Source organism: Hibiscus syriacus, unplaced genomic scaffold (assembly GCF_006381635.1).
Source record: "Hibiscus syriacus cultivar Baekdansim isolate YM2019G1 unplaced genomic scaffold, ASM638163v2 tig00111689_pilon, whole genome shotgun sequence".
Classification (NCBI taxonomy): Eukaryota; Viridiplantae; Streptophyta; class Magnoliopsida; order Malvales; family Malvaceae; genus Hibiscus; species Hibiscus syriacus.
In genome coordinates, this window is record NW_024063154.1 from 181,893 (window position 1) to 206,101 (window position 24,209).

Below are 24,209 nucleotides of genomic sequence, written 5' to 3' on the forward strand. Positions count from 1 at the left end.
TTAAGTTTTGATCATAAGATTTTTAAATCTCATATTTGTTTTAGATATGAATTTATTTTTTTAAATGTTTAAATATAACATTTTAAACAAACACTTTTTGAGAAATTAAAGATAAGCACTATATACACATACTGTCGTCGCGTCCTAATGTGCTCGTGCTTGTATAATAAAGATCTCTAATGCACGTGTTTTATTTTTCCTGATAAAATTATATAATTTTTTTAAAACATTTTTGTCCATTATTTTCACTTGTTTCAGTTTGGTCCTTAATGTTATTAATGTTGGAGCTAGGTTCGGAAATGTTGCCACATTATGAATAAAATAAATTGAAATGTGAGATTATACTTATAATGAATCTATGAAGTATTTGATTCTAATTAATCAAATGATTTGAATACCGATGATTATAAAAAAATTCTAGTAAAAATAATGAAAAATAAAAAACACTTTTATTGGCAAAACAAATAAAAATAAAACTTTATATTCGATTATACATTTAAGCAATTTCAATTATTCCATTGATTTTTTTACAAGAAATGAAAAATTGACAAATAATTTTAGAGTGATTCAATTTTCTCTATGAAATCTGCATCTATTACCTTAACTTTAAACTTCAAAGCAATATATATTGAAAAATGTTGACTTGAATTTGTTTGGTTCTATTTGATTGCTTACTGTTTTATCAAATCAATAAGCAATATCGGTACCGCCTTGATTAGTATTTGTACTACTATATATTTTTAAACTTTTAACATCGACACTTATTGATATCACATGAACAATATTAATATTATTTTGTAGTATCAATACCATTATGCTCAAAAATATTTTTTGTTCGCTTAAAATTCGAAACTCTTGGAAAATTTGTTCCAAACTTATTTTGACTTAATTTTTCAAGAAAGTAAAGAGTAAAAAGGAGTTTTTAACTCTAGAAAAAAGTTTTTATATGCAAATAATCGAATCAAATATAATCATAAAATTTGTTAAAATTATTAATAAATTTTTGTATATCAAAATATCAAAGTATGTTCAACACAATGAAGTAAACAAACATCAATGTTCTCTTTGTTTTCATTCATGTCAGCAATGACATAACTAATCCACCGTATGAATTGTTTATTTATCATCATCATTATTAAGTATATCTACACCATGACCAAAATCCAGCATCAATCTAATGCTAAAGAACATTAAAAACATGCACTCATCTGAGCCAACTTTCTTCAGATGATGTTTGCTTTTTCTCATCGTCTATGATACATCAAAATTCTCGAAACCCATTTTTCCTCATGCTTTTGCCTGCAAAAACAGAAACAGGCATGAATACATATATCGGATCTTGATCATCCTCGATACAAACTTCTATATAAGAATTTAAGAGTGACTCGTACTACTATTTACTACGAAATATGAACATCTTGGACTAAGGAACAAGGCATAAACTATGCATGAGCTTGCAGGATGACACGCATGGTATGGTCGACACTGGTTAATCGAAACCTCCTACCACCAAAGATGTCAACTATCATATTGGAACTTAGTACCAGCATACCCCGAAGTCAACATTAATGACTTATTTTCTTTTCTTTTACAACTAACTACAGCACCCCATAGGTTGCTCATAAAATTGGCAAGTCATTCAACTCTCTATAGAAGAACTCAATTATCAAATTCAAAAGATATATCAAACCTCAAAATCTTATATGATGCACTGAGTAGGCCTTAAAAGATTGTCCAACAAACTGATCCAAGACACGAAAGACCAAATACATTCGGGATTTTGATCCACCGTTACTATATCCTGTACAATGGTGGAAAAACCTAGAAGACTACATGATTCGCAGCTAAATTAGTACTCGTGAAATCTTACATGTAGTTCTTCTTAAGATGACATTCCATAGACTTGTTCATTATGGAAATTGTCCTCCGAAACTAACATAAAAAAGTCACATGTGAACAATCCATATGAATGGTATATCCATATACATGTCAGCTAATTAGAACTGATAATAGTCCTGCAGAAAGAACAGGTTTCTAGAACGTAAAACTGCCATAAAATCATTAACAAGCATGCACAGTAAATAGTTACAAGATCACTAACCTGGGAATACAAGAAGGTTCCGAGGACAGCGATGGCAGCTCCAAGAGCATTGACGGGCTGCACCGGCGTGTGGAAGATGATGATGGAGGAGACTATAACAGATATACGTTTCATGGTGTTCCCGATGCTAAATGTCAAGGGAGAAATCTCATCAAGTGACATGTAGGAGACTTGATTGTAGAGATGATAGAAAACACTCTGGGCCGCCACCCACCTTTCAAATACAATAAAACCAACATAATTCTGTTAGTGGATGGGAAGAAGTAAAATATCACCTATCATTAATATTTCATTATTTACATTTCAATCAATAAGTAGAATGTAATGGTTCAAAATTCATACAAGAAAAGAAACAATATGTTTTATCGATTTTCAAGATTAACTTCTAATGAGGTTGCTGGGCGAAGGAAAAGGAGAAAAATGAAGAGAAAGCTAATAGAAGTTTAGTTCAGGTTGTACGTGGTTTTTGAAGCATTCCTCGTAAAATTCACTAAACATTAATCAAACTCGATTAATAAATCAACGAAAGAAATCAGCTCTTGAAAAGGAGCACCAAAATCAAGACCCACACACACGTCAACAAAGTACAACAGAATTTGGAACGACACTTCATCATTGTAGTTCAGAATAAAAAGTCATAGAGATCACAAAGTGAAAATAAATAGACTGTAACACTTTCATAGTCTCTTACTTGGTCATATAGGTAGGTGATGGGGCATCGAAGACATTCTACTTAGCAGAATCCTAACTAGTAAACAAATTCCGATAAGTTTACTCAAGGCATTCAAAGTATCTGCCAGAGTCGAACATATAAATCTAAAAAATATTAAACAGATGGAAACCAAACGAGCATTTAAAACCTAGTACTTCAAGTTATTACCAGACAAACTGTGGTCCTATTTCAGATAAGGCCTTTTTCCATCCTGCTGCCCACATCTGCGGTCCCTCTACAGCCACTGCGAAAGGTGTGAGAATTAAGAGAGACAACAGAGATAGACAAGCGTAGTAGTTCATTCCGCTAACAGATTTCCCCTTCATGCCCTTCTTCGAGAATATGTTACGTAAGACAAATGCGAAGTTTGAGATCATAGCTCCCATAAAACCTGAATACACAGTGAACAACAAGGTTCAGCACTCTGAATAACTTTCAGGGAAAATCGATTAAAATAAAAATCCCAATGCCATTCCGGCTCCTCAAGCAAAATATATATGCAAAAATCCAAACCCGATAACAAGTAACAACAACATGGTAACACATTTGAAAATTTAAAAGAACTGAAAACAAGGACCATTTATGGAACCTTCTTTGGTTTGGTTGTTAAGAAAACCGAGGAAAAACAAATTTTAAACAAATGGAGTTTGCCAAGGTTCAAATAGTAGAGCATTCACTTCATATAGACATAAAATTAGGGAGGGTTGGTTTACCGGAACTCTTGAAAATGTAAAAGTAACAACTCAGCATTGACATTCAAGAGATTATTATTAATTTTACCAGTCATATTGAAGTTGAGTTCGGTAACTGCTGCAAGAGCGCAACCACCGATGATCGGAACAAGGGACAAGTAAACAGATGGAGGAAAGGTCTCTCCGAGCAAGAACCTGGAAACCAAAACACTGAAAGCAGGTTCACCACTCTTGATGATGTGGGTGAATGAAACTGCAACCTTAGACATGCTCACAGTTGCTGCTACATGTCCAATTGTATGTGCCACAGCAACCTACCAAAAAAAAAACATAAATGAACAAAAAAGAAGAGTAAATCCAGAAATATTACTGTAATACATCAAACAGTCATTTTATTTTATTTCATCAAAAGTTTAAATTTAAGATAAGATGCATTTTCCTTCATTTTCTTAGCAATCAGACAAACAGTAATTTTTTTAAAGCCTCAAACAAAGGACATCTGCTCTTGTAACTTTTTTCCTTCCAACAGTACAAACAGCATAAAAATACAATGAAATTTAATCATACAGAAAATCTTTCTACTTTTTCTCACTTTCTCGGCAACCAAACAAAAACATTATCAGATTTTATTTCATATTGGATAAAGTCTTCCAAAACTAAAAAACTGTTTTTGAATTGTTAATGAATAATACCAAATTTTATTTTATTCCATCAGATTTTTCTTTTTTAAATTTAAGATAAGATGCATTATACCAAAATTTAGTTTCTCTTTCATTTTCCTTCATTTTCTCAGGAATCAGACAAACAGCAATTTTCTTAAAACCAAATACATGCCATCTGCACTTTTAACTTTTTCCTCCCTACAGTCCAAACAACATAACAAAACATGATCCTAGAATTAAACTTATTCAGAATCAAAACCTAACAGCAGAAATTTCTTTTTCTCTCACTTTTTCAGCAACCAAACAATTTTTTTCCTCCCTACAGTCCAGACAACATAACAAAACATGATCCTAGAATTAAACTTATTCAGAATCAAAACCTAACAACGAAACTTTTTTTTCTCTCTTACTTTCTCAGCCACCAAAAAAAAAGAGGGGAAAAAACTCACCGGAAACAAAGTCTTCCAAAACTCAAAATCTGTCTTCGGGGTCTCAGCAATCCTTGTTGCCCATGAAATTAACATCATCAAAGAACCACAGGCAAGAGACAACGTTGAAGTCAACCAAGGGTAAGGGTAAGGGTAAGCATTCAAAACCTTCTTGTTATATATATTGAAAACCACATTCAAAGCCCACCAAGTTGCAAAATAAATCCCAATTTTCACCCTTTTTGCAGCTTCGGATTTCACTTCAACAGCAGCTGCCTCAATAGGCTGTGACTTGTCAGCTTCATAAGCCTTGCACTGGAAGACTGGCCTTTTCCCCTTATCAATACTCTCGATGGATGAAATATGCAAGGGCTTCGACACTGAAAGATTGGTTCTTTCGGGCTTGTTTCCAAGGTTCAAAGATGGTGAAAAGGAAGATCTACAAATTGTTAAAGGTGATCTTCTGTGAAGACCAAAATTTGTGACATTCATGCAGGTACCTAAACCTGATCGCTTAATGGTAAAACTCATTTTTTATTCAAGCTATTTGATCCAAACTCGAATTGTGTATGGAGAAATTTTTCGAAAAGAATTCTGGGAAATTCTTATGCAACCTGGTGTTTCTTAAAACCTTGGAGAGGATCAAAAAAAGACAAATAAAATTTCAAAACCTGGCTTCAAACAATGTTACCGACAATCACGAAAATACCTAGTAATCCACGAATTTATTTTTATTTTATTTTATTAAAAAAATATATCTATTTTCTCTTATCATTTGGAAAGTTTTCATATTTTAAAGGCCAAGATTTAAGCAACTTTAATAAGTTTGTATAAAAGACATTAATATATTAAAATCATATCTCTATTATTATAAAAGCTTTAATTAAGTTAAAATTATACATTAATTAAGTATCGATTTAATTAGTAAAAAATAAGAAAAAATCAAAAATAATATTTTTATATAATTTTTAAATAAAATAAATGTTACTATTTAAAAAGTATTTTTATTCACGGATGAAATTGAATTTATTTCGATTTATGAAATTATTTAGAAAACATTTTCAAAGTTGTTGGGTTTGGGTGTTGTTGGTAGATAGACGCCATTCTCGGTTGCTTCAAATTAAATGTGCCAACTACAACACCAACCCACCCAAGTTCAAATCCGATTAAATTAAATTAAATTAATATCGTTAGTCTTCAAGTCAAGTTTAACACATCTTCAACAATTGCTTAATTCTAGAAAGGTTAATGGCCGGACTACTTCGTGGGAGAGTTCTTCTGTGCGGTAGGTTAGAATACTGTTGAAAAAATTTAAAAATAAATATGATCTAAAATGTTTTTATCCACACCATCTTATGCTGGATATTGTGTTAATATTTGCCTGTAAATTTTTTCATGCTTCATTCTTCAAGATGCCTTAATGTTTTTCCTCAGCGGCATATACCATTTAGAGTTTGGTCCATATGACTAAATTTGTTTTTTCTGTTTTCGGAACAGGTTAAATATAACAAAAACCATCCGGAAGTTTTCAATAGATCAACATTTAAGACCCACTGGTGCAGAGTTTCAGTCTGGACCTGTTCCACATTATATTAAGCATGGAGACGAAGTTGATGAAGAAACTGTTGAGGGTTCTGTACCATTAAATGGTGTTAGCTTTGACAAACTTTCACATCAGTAAGCGGATCAATTTGAAGTTTCAAGCTATTTAACTTTTTGGGTATTATGTCCCGACTTGGATATTCCTTTGGTAATTGCCAATTTTGGTGAAACCTCTATTTTTTCAGGTATCCTATTTTAATTGTCAATTTTTATGCTCCTTGGTGCTACTGGAGTACTCGCCTGGTAATTTACTATTAGCATGTGTGATCTTTTGACTTGCTAAATCAGTATTGTATATAACTCTCAGCCTTGTAAAGTGGTCATTATACACACCTTGTGTTATACTGATATTGTTTCCAAATCTCCTATTAGTAGTAATCAATTTTTATGACTTATGAATTGTCTGTCCAACTCAGTTGGTAGAGCACAAGGCTCTTAACCTTGGGGTCGTGGGGTTGAATCCCACGGTGGGTATGATGAATGAGGGCAGCCTACTATCCTACTCCCCTTACCCCATTACATATGGGAATAAGGGTCAGCTAATTAATTAATTTTTATGACTTATGTACTTCATTTATATTTTAATAACCCTTTTTTCTTTTGGACTGTCGAACATTTTAGTAACTCTCTAATATACTCTGTGATGTGATATTTGAAGCAAGTGCATGTTTGTTTACTTATTCTAAAAAACAGTACCTAGAAATAATTATACCCTTGCCTCGCCCTGTTACTTTTTCCGCTTCAGAGACCTTCATGGGAGAAAACTGCCAACATAATAAAGGAGAGGTCTGAGGATACATCATCTTCTACGGAATAGGTTTATAAACAGTTTATTGATTTGGCATGACTTTGGCACCCTTGCTTTTTACAGATATGATCCGGAATCGGATGGGCGTATTCTTTTGGCCAAGGTTGATTGCACTGTAGAAGTTGACTTGTGTAAGAGGTATTTCTTTGTTTGATGTTTTTTCAAATGTTATTGAATGCTAACTTGTTTGAGAATATGATTATCATTATTTGACCTATTAACTCCATTGTTGTGTTTCGATCGTTTTGATGTTGCAGATTGATCAATATTTATCACTTCACATATTTAAATGTGTTTTCTTGCTTATATTATAGAATTGTTTCTCAAATGTTGCATATTTCTCATAACTTTACCGCAAATTTAATCTTCTCCCTTTTGTGCTTTCTTCCTATAGGCACCATATTCAAGGGTATCCATCCATTCGCATTTTTCGTAAAGGCAGTGATCTGAGGTAGAAGGAATTATTTCATCCGTTCTTTGAATCTTCCTCACTCTGCCTTTTCTTTATGTTGCTTGTTACTTAACAATAGTATATTCCAATATGTTAAGCTCATTTATGTACTATGTTCTCAGGCATATGTCTAACCCTCCACTTTTGTTTGACCACCAGATAGGGGATTATTACTTTCTTCTAGGCTAATTAGTGCTGCAGAAACTTATGTATATGTGCAATGCAGATTTACCTTGTTCTTGCATGCGTTTCAGGGAGGATCATGGACATCATGAACATGAATCTTATTATGGAGATCGTGATACAGAAACTCTGGTTAAGGAACACAACTAAGCAAGTCTTGAAATGGCTATTTAACTTTACGAATCATTTATACATGACCTTATTTTAGTGTCTTCTAGGCGATGGAAGATTTGGTTGCTTCTGTTCCACAGGAAAACCAGAGGCTAGCTTTAGAGGATAAATCCAATCTAACTAAACTACCGGCACCAATGACTGGTGGATGCAGAATTGAAGGATACGTGTGTGTAAAGAAGGTAATACGTAGGATACTAAGACTGTCCTTCAGATTTATTTACGTGTAATTATTTTGTTCAATCATTTATGTTTACCATTGAGATAAATGAGCTGTAGAAATGTAGTTATATCCCAAGTTATTCAGACTGGTGTGAGTGTTGGATATGGTATGTGTCTGACATGGGTATCGTTAGATTTTCCTAACCTTTTCCATGTATTTGGAGGATCTTTGGAGATTATATCCCCATATCCTGCATTGGATGGGGGTACTTTGACAAAATTAAGAGTTGGAGCAACATAGGTTATATGATACCTTTGATCTGAAAGTTTGCCAATTCAGAGCTGTTATTCTTCATATATCTTAACGTATTAAGTGACTTGCACTTTGCAGGTTCCCGGCGACCTTATCATCTCTGCTCGTTCACGCGTCCATTCTTTTGATTCTTCTAAAATGAACATGTCTTATGTCATAAGCCATCTTTCGTCTGGTAAAACGATTTCGCCTTGGTTAGTGATGCAAAGCGATTAATACCTCATCTTGGTAGAAGCCATGACAGGTTGAATGGTCGGTCATTTATTAATCACCGGGATTTAGATGCAAATGTTACTGTAAGTTCTTTTATACGGGCCTTTCTGTTCAATTGCTTATTTTATATCTTACGTGCATTTTGTTGTCCATGGACATCTTATACGCACCTTTTCAAAGCAATCGAGTAAGATATGCTTCGACCTTAGTTGAGAATAAAGAATATTCTGTTCTAAGAAATGATTGTAACTAATTCCTGATAATTGGTGATGCGAGTGGCGTCTATACTAATTACCTTGCATTTTTCAGATAGAGCATTACCTTCGAATAGTCAAAACAGAGGTGGTTACAAGAAAATCTTCTCGGCAACATACGTTAATACAGAGTAAACCGCACACAGTAGTCTAGCACCGCGCATGTACATACCGATTGTAAAATTTCATTTCATCTCCAATGCAGGCTATTCTCTGCATAATTATTTTTCATAAGCTTTTACTTTACATCCTCCTTGTTTTTCATTAGTTCATTGGGTTTTCGTTTTTCTTTTCAGTCGAGATCTCACCGATAAACTATAACGATCATCCTCTTTTTCCTAAAAAACCGAAACAAACATTCTCACCTCCTCCCCTCTCTCCCCAAACCTACCAAAACCCACCCACCCCCTCTGATCGCTCCATGTTAAAGAAGCCAGAGGGGGCACACGACAGAGAGAAGGGAAGTGAGGAGGAGGACATCGCGAGCAACACTGCTTGTCCCCTTAACGAGGAATCTCCTCTCTCACGTGCACTGAGGAAATCGTGAACAGCGTTGTTTTGTGTCATGTTATGGCCAACCCCTCTATCCAGCTTTACTACGCTTAAGGGGCCCGGCCATGTGTTGGAGGAAGTACCTTGTTACCTGCGAGGAACTGCACTAGGAACGATGCCAACATAACTGCTACAACGGTTACATCAACGCCTCACAAGCATCAACGAGCCTCACCTAACTTAAGTGCTCGATAAAACCTAATCTAGGGATAACATGTAACATTCTAAAATTAATGCATGAAAGCACTTATGGTATCTTCGCTCGAGTGCTTAATCTCCTAGAGCGTTCCCATTATCCTTCATCATGGTGCCATGATGTTGTGTTGTATCTATTGTGTTGTCATAACAAGGATGCCCCTAATCTTAAGTTAAAAGAGTATCGAGCTACCTTTACTCAGAGTGTTGGGTTGCCTCCACTCACTAGACGAGATGAGATGCCTCCAAACACGAGAGAAGCCTCAACTCATGTACTATAAAATCATTTACCTTCGTGTGTATTGACTGTTAGTTGCTGTTGAGTAATCAAGAAAAGTTTAAGAATTGGCACAGATGATTTTATTCAATCATGAAAAGAGCTAATTACAACCTCACATTTCTACATCTTATATAGCAGTATTACAAAAATTAAACTGGTTAACAATATTCCTTAACAACATTCTGTTATACTAACCGACTAGCTTCTAGACTCTTATTATTTCTAGAACTATCTCAACCATATCATGCACGAGCATGCCCGAGATTGCTGCATACATATGCAATGCCTCAACATTCCCCCTACTTCTTCTTCTCTTCTGTTCTTCTGACTTTGAACACACTATTACAGCAAGCTCTAAAAACTAATTACAACTAATTTCTAACATTCAACATTCTTGATGAAAAGATGAACAATTGAATCGAAAGTGCGGATGCTTCCTTTCGTTCACTTGAATCGAAAGTACGGATGCTTCTTTTCGTTCTTCTTGAATCGAAAGTGCCGATGTTTACTTCTGTTCATTTTGAATCGAAAGTGCTGACGCTTCCTTTTGTTCTTCTTATTCACCTTCATTTCTTTTTTTTTCACCCTCTTTTACAAGGTAAGACATATCTTTTGGTTCGACTTGAATCGGAAGTGCCGATGCTTCCCTCCATTCGACTTAAATCGGAAGTGTTGATGCTTCCCTCCGTTCGACTTTAATCGATGCAAACTTTTGATGTGAATGAACATTCAACAAAAAAAAAAATCTAAAAAAAAAACAATTCTCAAACAACAATGTTTCGCAGCTTAACTACTAACAGTTCTTCATCCTCCTTGCACATAAACCTTCTGCTTCATATTCACAGTTCCACTGATCTGTTGAGAAGCATTTGCAGTTGCGGCCCGAGTTAGTCTCGAGTTTTACCACGATGGCTCGCTGCTCCAACTTCACTCATCATGTTCAGATATCCATTGGACTTAACGGATATGCTCTTGGGCAACATAACCCTCGCAAAATCCACTTCATCTTCCACATCAGAAACTTCTTCCTTTCCTACACCGCCACCACCGGGACAAAGTCCTCCCAAAGCGTTCACTAACTCAAACAGCGTGGTGTTGTAATAGGATGCAAAGTGGTTCTGGACTGAGGTTTGGATCAGCGCGCTGAGTTGCTTGTTGAGGTCGCGATTGACTGATCTCAGAGAAGTATTCTCTTGGCGGAGTGATTCGGCTTCTTTTGCATCTTCGCGGAAACGAGCGAGGCAAAGGTTGTGGTGGTTAATCATATCTTGATGTTGTTGTGTGTGAGGAGATGGGGATCATATAGAGCGAAAAGAGAGGCGGCAGCGACGGAGTTAGCGACGGTTTCAGTCATGAAGTTGTACTCCTACTCGATGGAGGAGATGATCCGCCAGGAGGCACGGTGAGCGTCGATCACGTTCTTGTAAGCGACGGGAAGGAGGTTTCGCTCCTCGATGGTGAGTTCGTCGGGGACGGGGACGGCGGAGACTACGTTCTCCATGAGCTTGACCATCTTCTATGCCAACAAGCTTGAAGAACTAACAAGAACACCCTGAGTTACGCAGCACGAAAACAGGAGGCTCCAGGAACTTATGGCGATTGATACCATGGTGAGTAATCAAGAAAAGTTTAAGAATTGGCACAAATGATTTTATTCAATCATGAAAAGAGCTAATTACAACCTCAAGTTTCTACATCTTATATAGCAGTATTACAAAGCTTAAACTGCTTAACAGTATTCCTTAACAACATTCTGTTATACTAACCGACTAGCTTCCAGACTCTTATTATTTCTAGAACTATCTCAACCATATCATGTACGAGCATGCCTGGGATTGCTGCATACATATGCAGTGCCTCAACATTCCCCCTGCTTCTTCTTCTCCTTTGTTCTTCTGACTTTGAACACACTATTACAACAAGCTCTAAAAACTAATTACAACTAATTACAACTAATTTCTAACAGTGGCCTAATATATATATATATATATATGACAGCGAGGAAAATTCACGAGGACTGCCAAAGAGCATGTCTCACTCTTAGTGGATGATAAAATAACATCAGCATTAGCTTCTGTAGGATATGCCTGGCGTAGGTTTGATAGTTAATTTTCAGAAGTCTTTTCCGGATGTATAATAAAACTCATAGATACCTAGTAGACAAAGTACTCGAATTCAAATTTTATAAACATATTAATTTTTATCATTAGAATCACTCGTTGAATTTAATTTATATTGAAATTTAAATATTTAGATCATATATATAATTATATTAGAATATAAAAACATATAGTTATATCTAATATAGAGTAAATGTGAATCCAAAAATAACTCCGACCGCGCACATCGCCGCCTCTCGCTAAAACAAGAAACAAGTCTGAAATACTGTCTATGAAAGCTCATGACAGTTTTACAAGAAAACAAATCAAGTTTTTCACCCCATTTGCATGCAAAAAACTACGTGTTGAAGCCTTATAATTACACGTAATCGCCATGCAAAGGTTGAAATCCACCATAAAACCCTTCATGCGCTACCCTATTTCTCACCAGCAAAGCTAGTCAACATATTATATATCCGTGAAATCAATAACCATGGCAAAGCTCGCTCTCCTCGTAGCAACCTTCGCTCTCGCTTTCTTCGTGGTCAATGCCTCCATATACCGCCACAAAGACTCTTGTCAACAGCAGATAAGGGAGGAAGACAACCTCAGGTACTGTCAGAGATACATAGAAAACGAGTCGAGCAGCCGATACAACAGAGCGGACCGACACCTGGAATCGTGCTGCCAGCAGCTGGAGAACCTGGAGAGAGATTGCCGGTGCGACGGCCTGGAACAAGCGGTGAGGCAGCAACTGGAGGAAGGAGATTGGGAGAGAGAAGAGGCCCAAGAGCTGTACAAGGTGGCGGAGAAGATATTGCAGAGGTGTGATAACGTGGAGGAGCCTAGGAGGTGTGACTTGCCATCTTGAAGGTGGTTTTAGAGATAAAAGATCTACAAGACCCTAAAAAATGCTAGCACAATAAACTGTAAGGCATGCATATATAAATTGCATGCTTTTCACCAGTAGTGATGGTTTTTGGGACTAGTTTGTGGTATCTTACATAAATAAAGCACATTATCGTGTGCACTGTGCTTGCTTCAATCCCAACCCTTCTGTTTATATCGTTTACTTTTTTACTAATATGTATGTTTGTATGTATCTCATAACCGTGTCAGTTGACAGCGAGGAAAATACACGGGGACGACCAAAGAGCAGCTCTCACTCTTAGTGGCTGATAAAAGAACATCAGCAATAGCTTATATTGAGTTGAAAATTAAAGATACAACTATAAGTTCAATTTATACTATCCTTTCATTCTTATATGAATACAAAACTTTAATAAGATAATGTTAAACACTTTTTCGTTTAAGATACGATAATTTTTCTTCTATAAAAACAAATTCAACAACCTCAAAAAAAAAAGTATAAGTTAGATGAGGGAAATACTATTTCATAAGATTATATTGTATTTTTTTTTAAAAAGAATGACAATACAGTACTATCCAATATACTTTCGTCACATCATGAAAAAAAGCTAAACTCTTAAAAGTGTATTGATATCATGCAAGGAGGGCAAAACTTTCGAGATAATGTTCTGAAAGAAATTAATTCACGAGCTAATGCACTCCCAAGATTAATTGCTCAAATAGGGTGAAATCTACAGTGTTGGCCGTAGGTCGCCATGCACTCCGGGCGACCTTGTAGGTCGCCTTGTAGGTCGCCATGCACTCCGGGCAACCTACCATTGCTCAAACAGAGAGAATGAACGTGTTGCATGGCACATGCACGTCCCAACACATAGGTCGCCATGCCCTCCGGGCGACCTTGTAGGTCGCCATGCCCTCCGGGCGATCTTGTAGGTCGCCATGCACTCCGGGCGACCTACCCTCGCTCGGCTTCCCTCGGATTCCCTCGCATAGCTCGTTCGGTTGACCTCGGATGCCCTCGCATAGCTCGTTCGGATGGCCTCGATCGGATGGCCTCGGATGCTCTCGGATGGCCTCGGATGCTCTCGGATGGCCTCGGTCGGATGGCCTCAGATGCCCAGCGTGTTGGGACGTGCATGGCACATGCAATCTCTTGTAGCTCGCCGGGAAGACATGGCGACCTAGTAGGTCGCCCGGAAGGCATGGCGACCTACGACCAACACTGTAGATTTCACCTTATTTGAGCAATTAATCTTGGGAGTGCTTTATCTCGTGAATTAATTTTTTCCAGAACATTATCTCGAAAGTTTTGCCTGCAAGGAGGGTATAAGTCATGCAAGGTAATAACTATGTAAAATATTAAAATTTTATAATTTATTTTATTTCCTGATGGTACAAAGATAATTGATTGTAAATTATTTTGTTACCCGATGGTACAAAGACAATTTACAAAGACAATTGATTGTAAATAAATATTTAAATTCAAAAGATAGAGATATTAGTGTAGAGATATATTTTTATATATCTTGACTCTAAAAGATATACCAGAAAGAAACATTGATTTCGTAAATATTTTTTTTCTTAATTTCACTAAAAAACTCTTTCATAATAATCATGATACTTATTATTCATTTTTTGATCTTAAATTATGTGAGATAAATGTTAAAATTATATTTCTCAATACTAATATTGATGAGATGATTTATATGATGCAATTAGAAAATTGTGTTGTGATAATACAAAATTGATGATATAAAACTAAATGAAATTTATCTATTAACGTAAGTATAATTCTCGTCAATGGTGTAATAAATTTCATCAAGTAATTATTTTGTCTGATTTTGAGTTGAATTTAGTTGATAATTATATATATTGCAAATCCAGTGGGAGATAACTAATTGATACCCTTATTGTTTAAGGCGACAACTTTAGTATTGTTCAATGTCCAAAATAATCTTGAAATTAAGGATATGTAAAAAAATTCCTATGCATTAATTAATTGTTGGGAGTCTAAGTTTGTGTTTAAATATTACGTACATTGTTGAAATATTAGACATATATTCAAGCAAGTCTGTTATAATTATTGGATAGTAATCAAATGATTCTTTTTTTTTCCCTCAGCGACATGTAATTTACGGTACTGTCAAAAATAAAATATTATATGCTTACATATTGGAGGGTTTAGTAAGTAAAAGATGATCATGTATACAGACTTTGATTTATTGAGATATAGACGAAAAATTTTATCGTATGAATTGAAAATTATAGATTGCATAAAAAAACCACTTGAATTATTTTGTGAATGTAAATTTATAATTTTTTATTCCATATACACCAATATCTTAATGTCTTAGTACATAGACATTAAATATCTTGTTATTAAATAAAATTCAGAGTGATTAAGCGTCAATAAAGCATATTGATACAAACTCATGATTGATGATTTAATTATCACTTTTGGTCTTTCATGAGTATACTACTTATCTCAGTATAATATTATTTAAGGATACTCAATTTTAGTTAGAGTTTCTATTTTTTTTAAATACTCATATGTTATAGGCAAAATTTTGGTTACTTCAGTTTAAAGATATTTTTAAATTATTTTCTAAAATATAAAGTTTTTTATTTATTTATCCACACTCTAATTTTAGTAAAATTTTATCTTATTAATGTTCAAAGAGGATCAATTGAAAATAAATATGTTTAGTTCATATTGCATGTAGTTTTCATTTTACACTTTAGGATTATAGTTATCTAGTATATGATAATAAATTTTGAGATCATAAGATTGTACATTTGTTAGAAAACATATATATGTTCTATAAGGGAGAGATTGTTAGATTAAAATTTATATTTATGGACACATGTATAATATATAATGCTATCATAAAATATTCACAAAATTAAGTGACAAATTATATTACATGTGTTGTAGGTATTAAAGTATCATTAAAATAAGATATATATATATATACTATAAGATGTATTTATAATTTGATGAGAAACATAATAATAAATACTTGAAAGACTAACATAATATCCAGTCTACGTAAAAAAAATATTAATATTATAAGAATTTTACAAAAATAGAAAACATATTCTTTTTGAAATATCTAAAACTAATACTAAAAAGATTTAAAAATTTTAAACTATCAATGAAATCTGACACATTTTTACCTCTAATATTTTACTTTTTATAATTTAACATGATTAAATCTTAAATTTAATTACATATCAATTATATTTATATAATTTGGTTCTATCAATCAAATCATATAAGTATATCTAATATAAAGTAAATGTGAACCCAAAAACAACGTAAATTGTACGAATTAACTTACTTCAATGGTTAAATAAATCGTTGTTGTTCATAGAGATCGTGAATTCGAGCATCAGTGACTGTAAAGGTAATTGAATATTTATTTTTTAAATAATTGAGAGTATTTAAAACAAATATTACTTTATAATCATTAATATAAAAAAAACAGTGCAAATTACCGCCTTTACCCAAAACAAAAAAAACAAGTCTGAAATACTATCTATGAAAGCTCACGACAGTTTTACAAGAAAACAAATCAACTTTTTCACCCCATATGGATGCAAAAAATTACGTGTTGAAACCTTATATTACACGTAATCGCCATGCAAAGGTCGAAATCCACTATAAAACCCTTCATCTTCCACCCCATTTCTCACCATGAAAGCTAATCAACATATTGTATATCCGTGAAATCAACAACCATGGCAAAGCTCGCTCTCCTCGTAGCAACCTTCGCTCTCGCTTTCTTCGTGGTCAATGCCTCCATATACCGCCACCAAGACTCTTGTCAACAGCAGATAAGGGAGGAAGACAACCTCAGGTACTGTCAGAGATACATAGAAAACGAGTCGAGCAGACGATACAACAGGGCGGACCGACACCTGGACTCGTGCTGCCAGCAGCTGGAGAACCTGGAGAGGGATTGCCGGTGCGACGGCCTGGAACAAGCGGTGAAGCAGCAACTGGAGGAAGGAGATTGGGAGAGAGAAGAGGCCCAAGAGCTGTACAAGGTGGCGGAGAAGATATTGCAGAGGTGTGATAACGTGGAGGAGCCTAGGAGGTGTGACTTGCCATCTCGAAGGTGGTTTTAGAGATAAAAGGTCTACAAGACCCTAAAAAAATGCTAGCACAATAAACTGTAAGGCATGCATATAAAAATTGCATGCTTTTCACCAGTAGTGGTGGGTTTTGGGACTAGTTTGTAGTTTCTTACATAAATAAAGCACATTATCGTGTGCACTGTGCTTGCTTCAATCCAATGCTTTATAAAGCATATTATCGTCTGAATCAACACTAAAAGTCATTATAATATTTCTCAAAAATTATTTATAAAATTTCTCAGCTAAGTCTAAGTCTAAGATAAGTATGTAAAACCACTTCTCATCTCTTCCTTACAGTAGTTGAGGATCCAAACTCCGGCCAATGTCACCTAACAATCGTTTACAGCTCTCCGGTTGTCACAACCTCTTTATCCTCTCAAGCCAAATCAGAAAGGATGAATTGCCTAAGGCTGTCACAACCTCTTTATTCGCATAAAAAAATCAATATATTAGTAAAGAAAATATATGTTAACCTCATTTATGTTTCTACATGATGTCATGATTTTGAAATGTTTTGAGCATGATGAGTACTTTAATATGATAGCAAGTGAACAAGAGATGTTGCATAAAAGTATATGTTTTAAACAATTATTAAAGATGCATGTAGTATGCTTTCAATTCACTTGTGTTTTTGTATTTTTTTTTTGTTTTTGTGGTGCTTGCCGCTTGGAGCATTCACAGAGTTCCAATCAACGCACACTCAGTTTTTCTAACTTATACAGATAAATAGAGTTAACCAAAGAAGAAAAGAAAGGCAAGTGAGTGTGATTCTCAATGCTTTTGATAAATAATGGAATAAGTGTTTTCACATATTTTATTAAGGTAATGTGAGACTCTATCTTTTGGATTTAGCTTTATTTTATGTTTTGGAACTTGGATTTTTTTTTTCTTCATTGTTTTAGATGTAATGTTGTGGGTTTTGTAATTAAGATGGATGTTGGCGATGCTTAATTGTTGTTGGGTTTAGTATAAATACACCAAGGTTCAATTGAAAGCACACGAATCAGTGTCTTAGTAGTATAGAATGCTCACCCATATATATATATACCAGCCACAAGACATGAATTCGCAGGAGAAACGACTCAAAACACAATTAGATTTCATTTCATGGCTTACCAAGTTGAATTTAGGACATTTTACGAACTTACAGTCACAATGGAACTCAATCATCTACATACGCAATCATATAGGTACAAAGTTATAGCAATTTAGATTCAATATCTATTTCTTTTTATTTTCAAAATATAAACCCAAGACAATACTTAGGACATTAGACGAATGCTTAACAAAAACAACATCACACCTGCGACATAACTATTGGTTTCCTTCACATACAACAGATGCATAAACAACCTTACAACATTGTAGAAATGAGAGATAAAGGAGGTAAACATTATTGGCCCCGAAGAAGAATTTCATCGCATGACCCTCAGAAGCTTCGGCCAATGTTGGTTCAGGGTTCAAGCAAAATAAAGACACAAATATACAGCGAGAGGGAGCTTATTTCGATCGATGAAGAGAGTATAGAGTATATCATGTGCTTCGTTCGTCGGAGATGTATTCAATCCTTGGATCGATCCGTCCACCACCTGCAAAAGAAGCAGCAGCAGCTATAATGTTTATATCTCACATGGACTTAAACCATAAAATTGGAGTCAATAAGTAAATTAATGACTTACAAGAAAGAAGGCTTTCGGTGTATGTGAAAGCGACCGGAAAATTCATTTCAAAATTCATGGATAAATCAAGCTGCCTCCAAACTTTGTGGTCTGAATCATAGATATAGTAACGCTTTGAAGTTATGAGGAAAATTTCATTCTCCCTTGCAACTACAAATTCGACACATTCATCATGTGAGAAGGGAACTTGACCGCTGCATTTCAGCTCCCATTTAGGCTCGTTCTTGTCTTCGAGAATCCATATATTCATGATCTCATCATCATGTACAGCAACTAGGGATAAACAGCCTTTGAGATCAACCAAGTATGAGTGCTCTGTGACATCCATCGGAAGGTTAATACTTCCAAAGGTTTCTTCTATGTCAACCGTCAGGATCGAGCCCGGAATCATCGGATCTTCATCCGAAGCAATAAACCAATATATTGTTCCATTGACGAAAACATGGTTGGACCCTAGGGAGCTATGGCTAGGATGCATCGGACAGTATGGTACACGACCTATGACACTTCAGGATCTGGTGCTCGATGAATATACCTCACATTGTCGACGATTAACATGGGATTGTTGTTTAGCTAGGGATATGCGCTTGGCAGAGAAAAATCGAAATATCTTGTAGTCATTGATTTTTGGACCAAAAGCAACCCCAATGGAAGGCTTTTCTTTGGATGGGCTACCTTTAGGAATCAATAGAGCTTTTCTTGTAACAGGGTTGCAGATACGGATTTCCAGATCGGTTTCATCCTCAACTACCCTGCTCGCGTCCACTTTCCACGGATAGTTGATACAACAGAGTAAACCATCAAAGCAACAAATAAACGTAATCGGAGAAAAGTTGTCACAATATGGGAAGTTCATCCTTTTAGCGATTTCTCCACTGCTCTTCACAAAATATAACTCCAACATGATATCCATGAATGGATAAACCAAGTAAACCGAGTTTTTCCGAGACCAGAGTAGCTGCACATCGATGAAAGCCTGACTATTTATCAACCGATGCCAATGCTTGCAAACGGATTTGCATAGTAAAATTGAGTTAATCGGAAGCCTTGAGAGTATGTTGACAAGAACATCGACATCGTACCACTTATCTTGATAAACACATTCACCACGAGTTTCATCCATTTCTAGTCCTCTTCACCTCCTTCATCCAATGAGAAAGCTACACAGGCAGCAGATATCAGTATTTTTGTTGGTAATAAATCCCGAGATTATCATTACAATGGACAGATTCATCAGTGGTAAGATATCAAAATGCACTATTTTCTGACCTGATAAAAAATAATCTTGAAAAAATAGGGAAACAGATACAGGAAAACTTGCATGCTCTACGGATTGACTAATTTTCAGTGAAATCATTTCCATTCCATACAGGACATAACTTTCGTATGCACTACAAACACAATTTTCGCGGATTGAACTCAGAAACAGCACCTTTTATTCCTTTCAGGATGGATTAAATTACACTATGAACACACCACTGTCACATTTAGAATTTTGGATATCAGTCCAATACATGCATAGACTAGACACTATAACAACAAAATTGATGCATCAGCATGAAACAGTTAAAAATAGTATGGGAAAAGAAAAAAGAACATGAATCTAATAACTCAACGAAAATGATATCAAGAAAGCAAAGACCGAAAAAAAAAATTTCATCACTCACCCTAAACTTAAAAGAGATATATATTCCAAGGATATCACATGCATAGATTTACAAGTGAATGAACGAATATCAAACAAGCAGAAGAAAGGGTTTGGGGCTCACAGATTACAATCGGTGCCCCTGGCAGCTGTCGAGAAAAAGAGACTAGAAAATACTTAAAGAGGTAGAAAGATAACTTCAAAACTTGTAACGCTCGTTTATTGACAGATTCACCTTCAAAGTGGCATATAGGAATTCATGCATTACAACAAGTGGTAGGCGTGCAGAGGAATAGATATCAAAGAATCCCAAGAGAAAAAAACAAAAGTTAAAATGGTAAATTTTCTAACAAACTTTGCTGCATTAGTCATCCATAAAAACGTAAATTTACCTGATAGTGAAAATTCTGTTGCGGAAGACGGCTATCAGATAGAGCAAAATCGTAACTGATAATTTGAGAAAATAAAAAAATAGAGAAAAAGAGACATAAAATTTACGTGGAAAACCCCTAAATAATATAGGGTAAAAAACCACAGGCAACGGTAGAAGAATTTCACTATGAGAAAATATGAATTACAACCTCTCTCGATCTACCAAGGAGAAAACAATGATAATTCTCTCTTAATAAAAAGGAGAAAACAACTCTCAAGAAACTCTCTAAATTCTCTCTAGTATTGGAAGAAAGCTAGAATGCTTTGGGATGATTTTGAAGCTAAATGAGCTAGGGTATTTATAGTTGAAGCTTTAAGGACTAATTTGTAAATACCCTAAGTTCAATGACTAAATTGTGATTATTCCATTTAACTTTTTCAACAATTTGGTGGCCAATATTTGATCAATTTAGCCGCCCATTAATGATGCCAATTTGCCACCCCATTATGTTGACTAATGCTGCTAACTTTTAACAATCTCCCACTTGAAGATTTGATTGGAACAATCATATCTTCACACCATTCTTTATACCTTGTACCATCATGTTGCTTACGTTTTTGTCAGGCCACAAGAGGATCGACACCAGCTAAATTTATCAGCGTTGATTGCCTTCGTCATGAAATCTGCTATATTGTCTTTGGTATGGATCTTCTTCATATCTACCATCCCTTCTTCCACCTTTTCATGAATGAAATGGTATTGAACTCGTATGTGTGTTTTGTCCTTGAATGAAATGTTGGATTCCTTGCTAGATGCAAGGCGCTTTGACTGTCACAAAACAGAGAGACATACTCTTGATTGTGCCCAAGCTCCTCCAATAGCATCTTCAACCAAATTGCTTCTTTACTGGCTTGTGTAGCTGCTACATATTCTGCCTCTATTGTGGATGTAGCCACAACTGACTGCAATTTCGAAACCCAGCTTACAGCTCCACTAGCAACTTTGAACACATATCCTGTAGTAGATTTACTTTTATCTAAATCCCCTACATAGTCAGAATCTACATACCCATTGATTAGTAAGTTTGATCCTCCGTAACATAATGCAACATTTGAGGTCCCTTTGATGTATCTTAGGATCCTCTTTACTGTATTCCAATGCTCTTTGCCTGGATTCGCCATGTACCGACTAACCACTCCCACTACTTGTGCAATGTATGGTCTTGTGCATATCATAGCGAACATTAAACTTCCCACTGCTGATGCATACGGTACTCAAGACATCTCCATCCTCTCTTCTTCACTGCTAGGAATCATACTGGAGGATAATTTGAAGTTAATAAGAAGAGGGGTAGAAATTGACTTACAATCTTGCATGCTGAATCGTGACAAGATATTCTTCAAGTAATTCTTTTGTGAAAGCCAAATCTTCCTATTACTTCTGTCTCGGTGAATTTGCATCCCTAGAATCTTGTTTGCTGATCCCAAGTCCTTCATTTCAAATTTCCTTGCCAGTTGTGCCTTCAGTTCTTCAATATGATCTTTGTTGGGTCCTGCAACCAACATGTCATCCACATACAACAACAATATAACAAAATCGTTATCACCAGACCTCTTGAAATAAGTACAAGGGTTTGTATTAAGTCTGTTGTATCCAAGACACATAATGAAGAAATCAAATCTCTTATACCAACACCTCGGCGCCTGTTTTAAACCGTACAGATATTTGTTCAACCTGCAAACCAAGTTCTTCTTTTCTTCTTCTTCAAAACCTTCAGGATGGAGTATATAAATCTCTTCTTCAAGATTTCCATAAAGAAAAGCTGTTTTAACATCTAGCTGCTCTAGATGTAAGTTTAATGTAGCACACATTGCCAAGACTACTTGAACTGTTGTTAGTCGAACCACAGGAGAAAAAAATTCATTGAAATTAATACCTTCTTTTTGAGCATATCTTTTGACCACCAGTCTTGCACGATACCTCTCCACTTGATCGTCACCATTTCGCTTGATTTTGAAGACCTATTTGTTACCAATTGACTTCCTTCCTTGTGGTAGTGACACAAGGTCTCATGTATTATTTTTATGAATGGTTTCGATTTCTTCTTGCATCGCCATCATCCACAGTGAAGCATCTGAGCTGTTTATTGCCTCCTGGTATGTTGATGGCTCACCGTCATCTGTTAAAAGGCAGTATGCAACATTTCCTTCTATAACATAATCTGAGTGCCAATTGGGACATCTTCTCACACGATCTGATTGACGAGTTGTTGGAGCTTCAGAACTCTTTGGTTCTTGTTCATCATGTGTTGGTTTTGCTTTAGAAGAATCTCCTTGTTCAACCTCTTTTTCCACATGTATCTGTGTAGTCTCTGAATTTTCAGTGCTATCATCGTCTTCTTTTTTTTTTAGCTTATCTTCTACAAAGATAACATCCCTGCTGATGATCACTTTGCGGGCAGTGGGATCCCACAAGCGATACCCCTTGACTCCATCAGCATACCCCAAGAATTTGTATTTCCTGAATTTTGGATCAAACTTTGAAATTTCTTGGGAGTTGTACATCACGTACACAATACTTCCAAATACATCGAGGTTTGAATAATCAGCTGGTTTACCAGTCTACATCTCCATTGGTGTCTTCAGCTCTATTGCAGTTGATGGAGCTCGATTCACCAAATAGCAGGCGATATTGACTGCTTCTACCCATAATGATTTTCTAGGCCTCCATCCCTCAACATTGCTCTTGTTCTTTCTAACAAGGTTCTGTTCATCCGCTCTGCCACTCCATTTTGTTGAGGAGTGTTCGCCACTGTGAACTGTCTTTTGATGCCTTCTTTCTTGCAAAAGTCATCAAATTCTTCGCTTGTGTATTCTCCTCCATTATCTGTTCTGAAACACTTGATCTTATTTCCAGAATCAAGTTCCACCCGCGCCTTGAAGTTTTTGAAAGTTGAAAACACATCTGACTTATTCTTAATATGATACACCCAACATCTCCTGGAGTAGTCATCAATAAATGAGACAAAGTATTTTGCTCCGCCTAGGGATACAACTGGTACTTGCCATACGTCAGAGTGAACCAATTATAGAACACTTTTTCCTCTAGAATTTGATGTGTTAAATTTCAACTGGTGTTGCTTACTTGTTATGCAATGCTCACACAAAGTAAGTGATACCTTCGTTAAGCCTGGAAGTAGCTTTTGCTCCACAAGGACTTTTATTCCTTGTTCTGACATGTGTCCAAGTTTCTGATGCCATAGCATTGTAGAATCTGAACTACATGAGGCAACAGAGGCTTCTACTTCTAGCAAAGTCTCTCCCTTCAGCATGTACAAGTTTGCTGCTATCTTTTCGCCTTTCAGCACCACAAGCACTCCACGGAACACCTTCATGATTTCTTTCCGTGTTTCAATCTTGCTTGCATTATTATCCAACAATCCGTAGGATAATAAATCTTTCTTCAGGCCTTTCACGTGCCGCACATCTCGAATAACTTTAATTGTTCCATCATACATCTTCAATTTGATGGTTCCAATGCCAACGATCTCTAAGGCATGATCATTGAAACTATACACAGATCCTCCTGAGACAGGTTCATAATGATGGAACCATTCTCTTCTTG

At 35.6% G+C, this 24,209-nt stretch overlaps 3 protein-coding genes and 3 pseudogenes across 3 annotated transcripts; 3 read left to right on the forward strand and 3 right to left on the reverse strand.

The window, feature by feature from the left end:
* Nucleotides 1-1,074: 1,074 nt before the first annotated feature.
* Nucleotides 1,075-5,249, reverse strand: LOC120167574 (glucose-6-phosphate/phosphate translocator 1, chloroplastic-like). Its single transcript, XM_039176547.1, has 5 exons — nucleotides 4,617-5,249; nucleotides 3,594-3,819; nucleotides 2,982-3,204; nucleotides 2,102-2,315; nucleotides 1,075-1,299 (listed from the first exon to the last, which is right to left on the reverse strand). Exons 1-5 carry the CDS (start codon nucleotides 5,124-5,126, stop codon nucleotides 1,288-1,290), a joined length of 1,185 nt encoding a protein of 394 aa, XP_039032478.1. The 5' UTR covers nucleotides 5,127-5,249; the 3' UTR covers nucleotides 1,075-1,287.
* Nucleotides 5,250-5,928: 679 nt separating this feature from the next.
* Nucleotides 5,929-9,299, forward strand: LOC120167598 (annotated as a pseudogene).
* A 1,284-nt stretch (nucleotides 9,300-10,583) lies between these two features.
* On the reverse strand, nucleotides 10,584-11,133 carry LOC120167599 (annotated as a pseudogene).
* A 1,238-nt stretch (nucleotides 11,134-12,371) lies between these two features.
* LOC120167600 (2S sulfur-rich seed storage protein 2-like) lies at nucleotides 12,372-12,749 on the forward strand. Its single transcript, XM_039176566.1, has one exon. The coding sequence runs from the start codon at nucleotides 12,372-12,374 to the stop codon at nucleotides 12,747-12,749; it is 378 nt and encodes a 125-aa protein (XP_039032497.1).
* A 3,740-nt stretch (nucleotides 12,750-16,489) lies between these two features.
* LOC120167601 (2S sulfur-rich seed storage protein 2-like) lies at nucleotides 16,490-17,839 on the forward strand. Its single transcript, XM_039176567.1, has 2 exons — nucleotides 16,490-16,869; nucleotides 17,791-17,839. Exons 1-2 carry the CDS (start codon nucleotides 16,490-16,492, stop codon nucleotides 17,837-17,839), a joined length of 429 nt encoding a protein of 142 aa, XP_039032498.1.
* Nucleotides 17,840-18,421: 582 nt separating this feature from the next.
* Nucleotides 18,422-19,690, reverse strand: LOC120167602 (annotated as a pseudogene).
* Nucleotides 19,691-24,209: the final 4,519 nt, after the last annotated feature.

What these genes read in the sequence shown, in the direction of transcription:
- LOC120167574 (XM_039176547.1), bottom strand. Translation starts at nt 5,126, where the DNA reads ATGAGTTTTACCATTAAGCGATCAGGTTTAGGTACCTGCATGAATGTC. An exon ending in TTTGGAAGACTTTGTTTCCG is followed by an intron (nt 3,820 to 4,616) that starts GTGAGTTTTTTC and finishes TTTTTTTGGTAG; the next exon opens with GTTGCTGTGGCACATACAAT. An exon ending in ACTCAACTTCAATATGACTG is followed by an intron (nt 3,205 to 3,593) that starts GTAAAATTAATA and finishes CTGTGTATTCAG; the next exon opens with GTTTTATGGGAGCTATGATC.
- LOC120167600 (XM_039176566.1), top strand. Translation starts at nt 12,372, where the DNA reads ATGGCAAAGCTCGCTCTCCTCGTAGCAACCTTCGCTCTCGCTTTCTTC.
- LOC120167601 (XM_039176567.1), top strand. Translation starts at nt 16,490, where the DNA reads ATGGCAAAGCTCGCTCTCCTCGTAGCAACCTTCGCTCTCGCTTTCTTC. An exon ending in TGTGACTTGCCATCTCGAAG is followed by an intron (nt 16,870 to 17,790) that starts GTGGTTTTAGAG and finishes TCATTGTTTTAG; the next exon opens with ATGTAATGTTGTGGGTTTTG.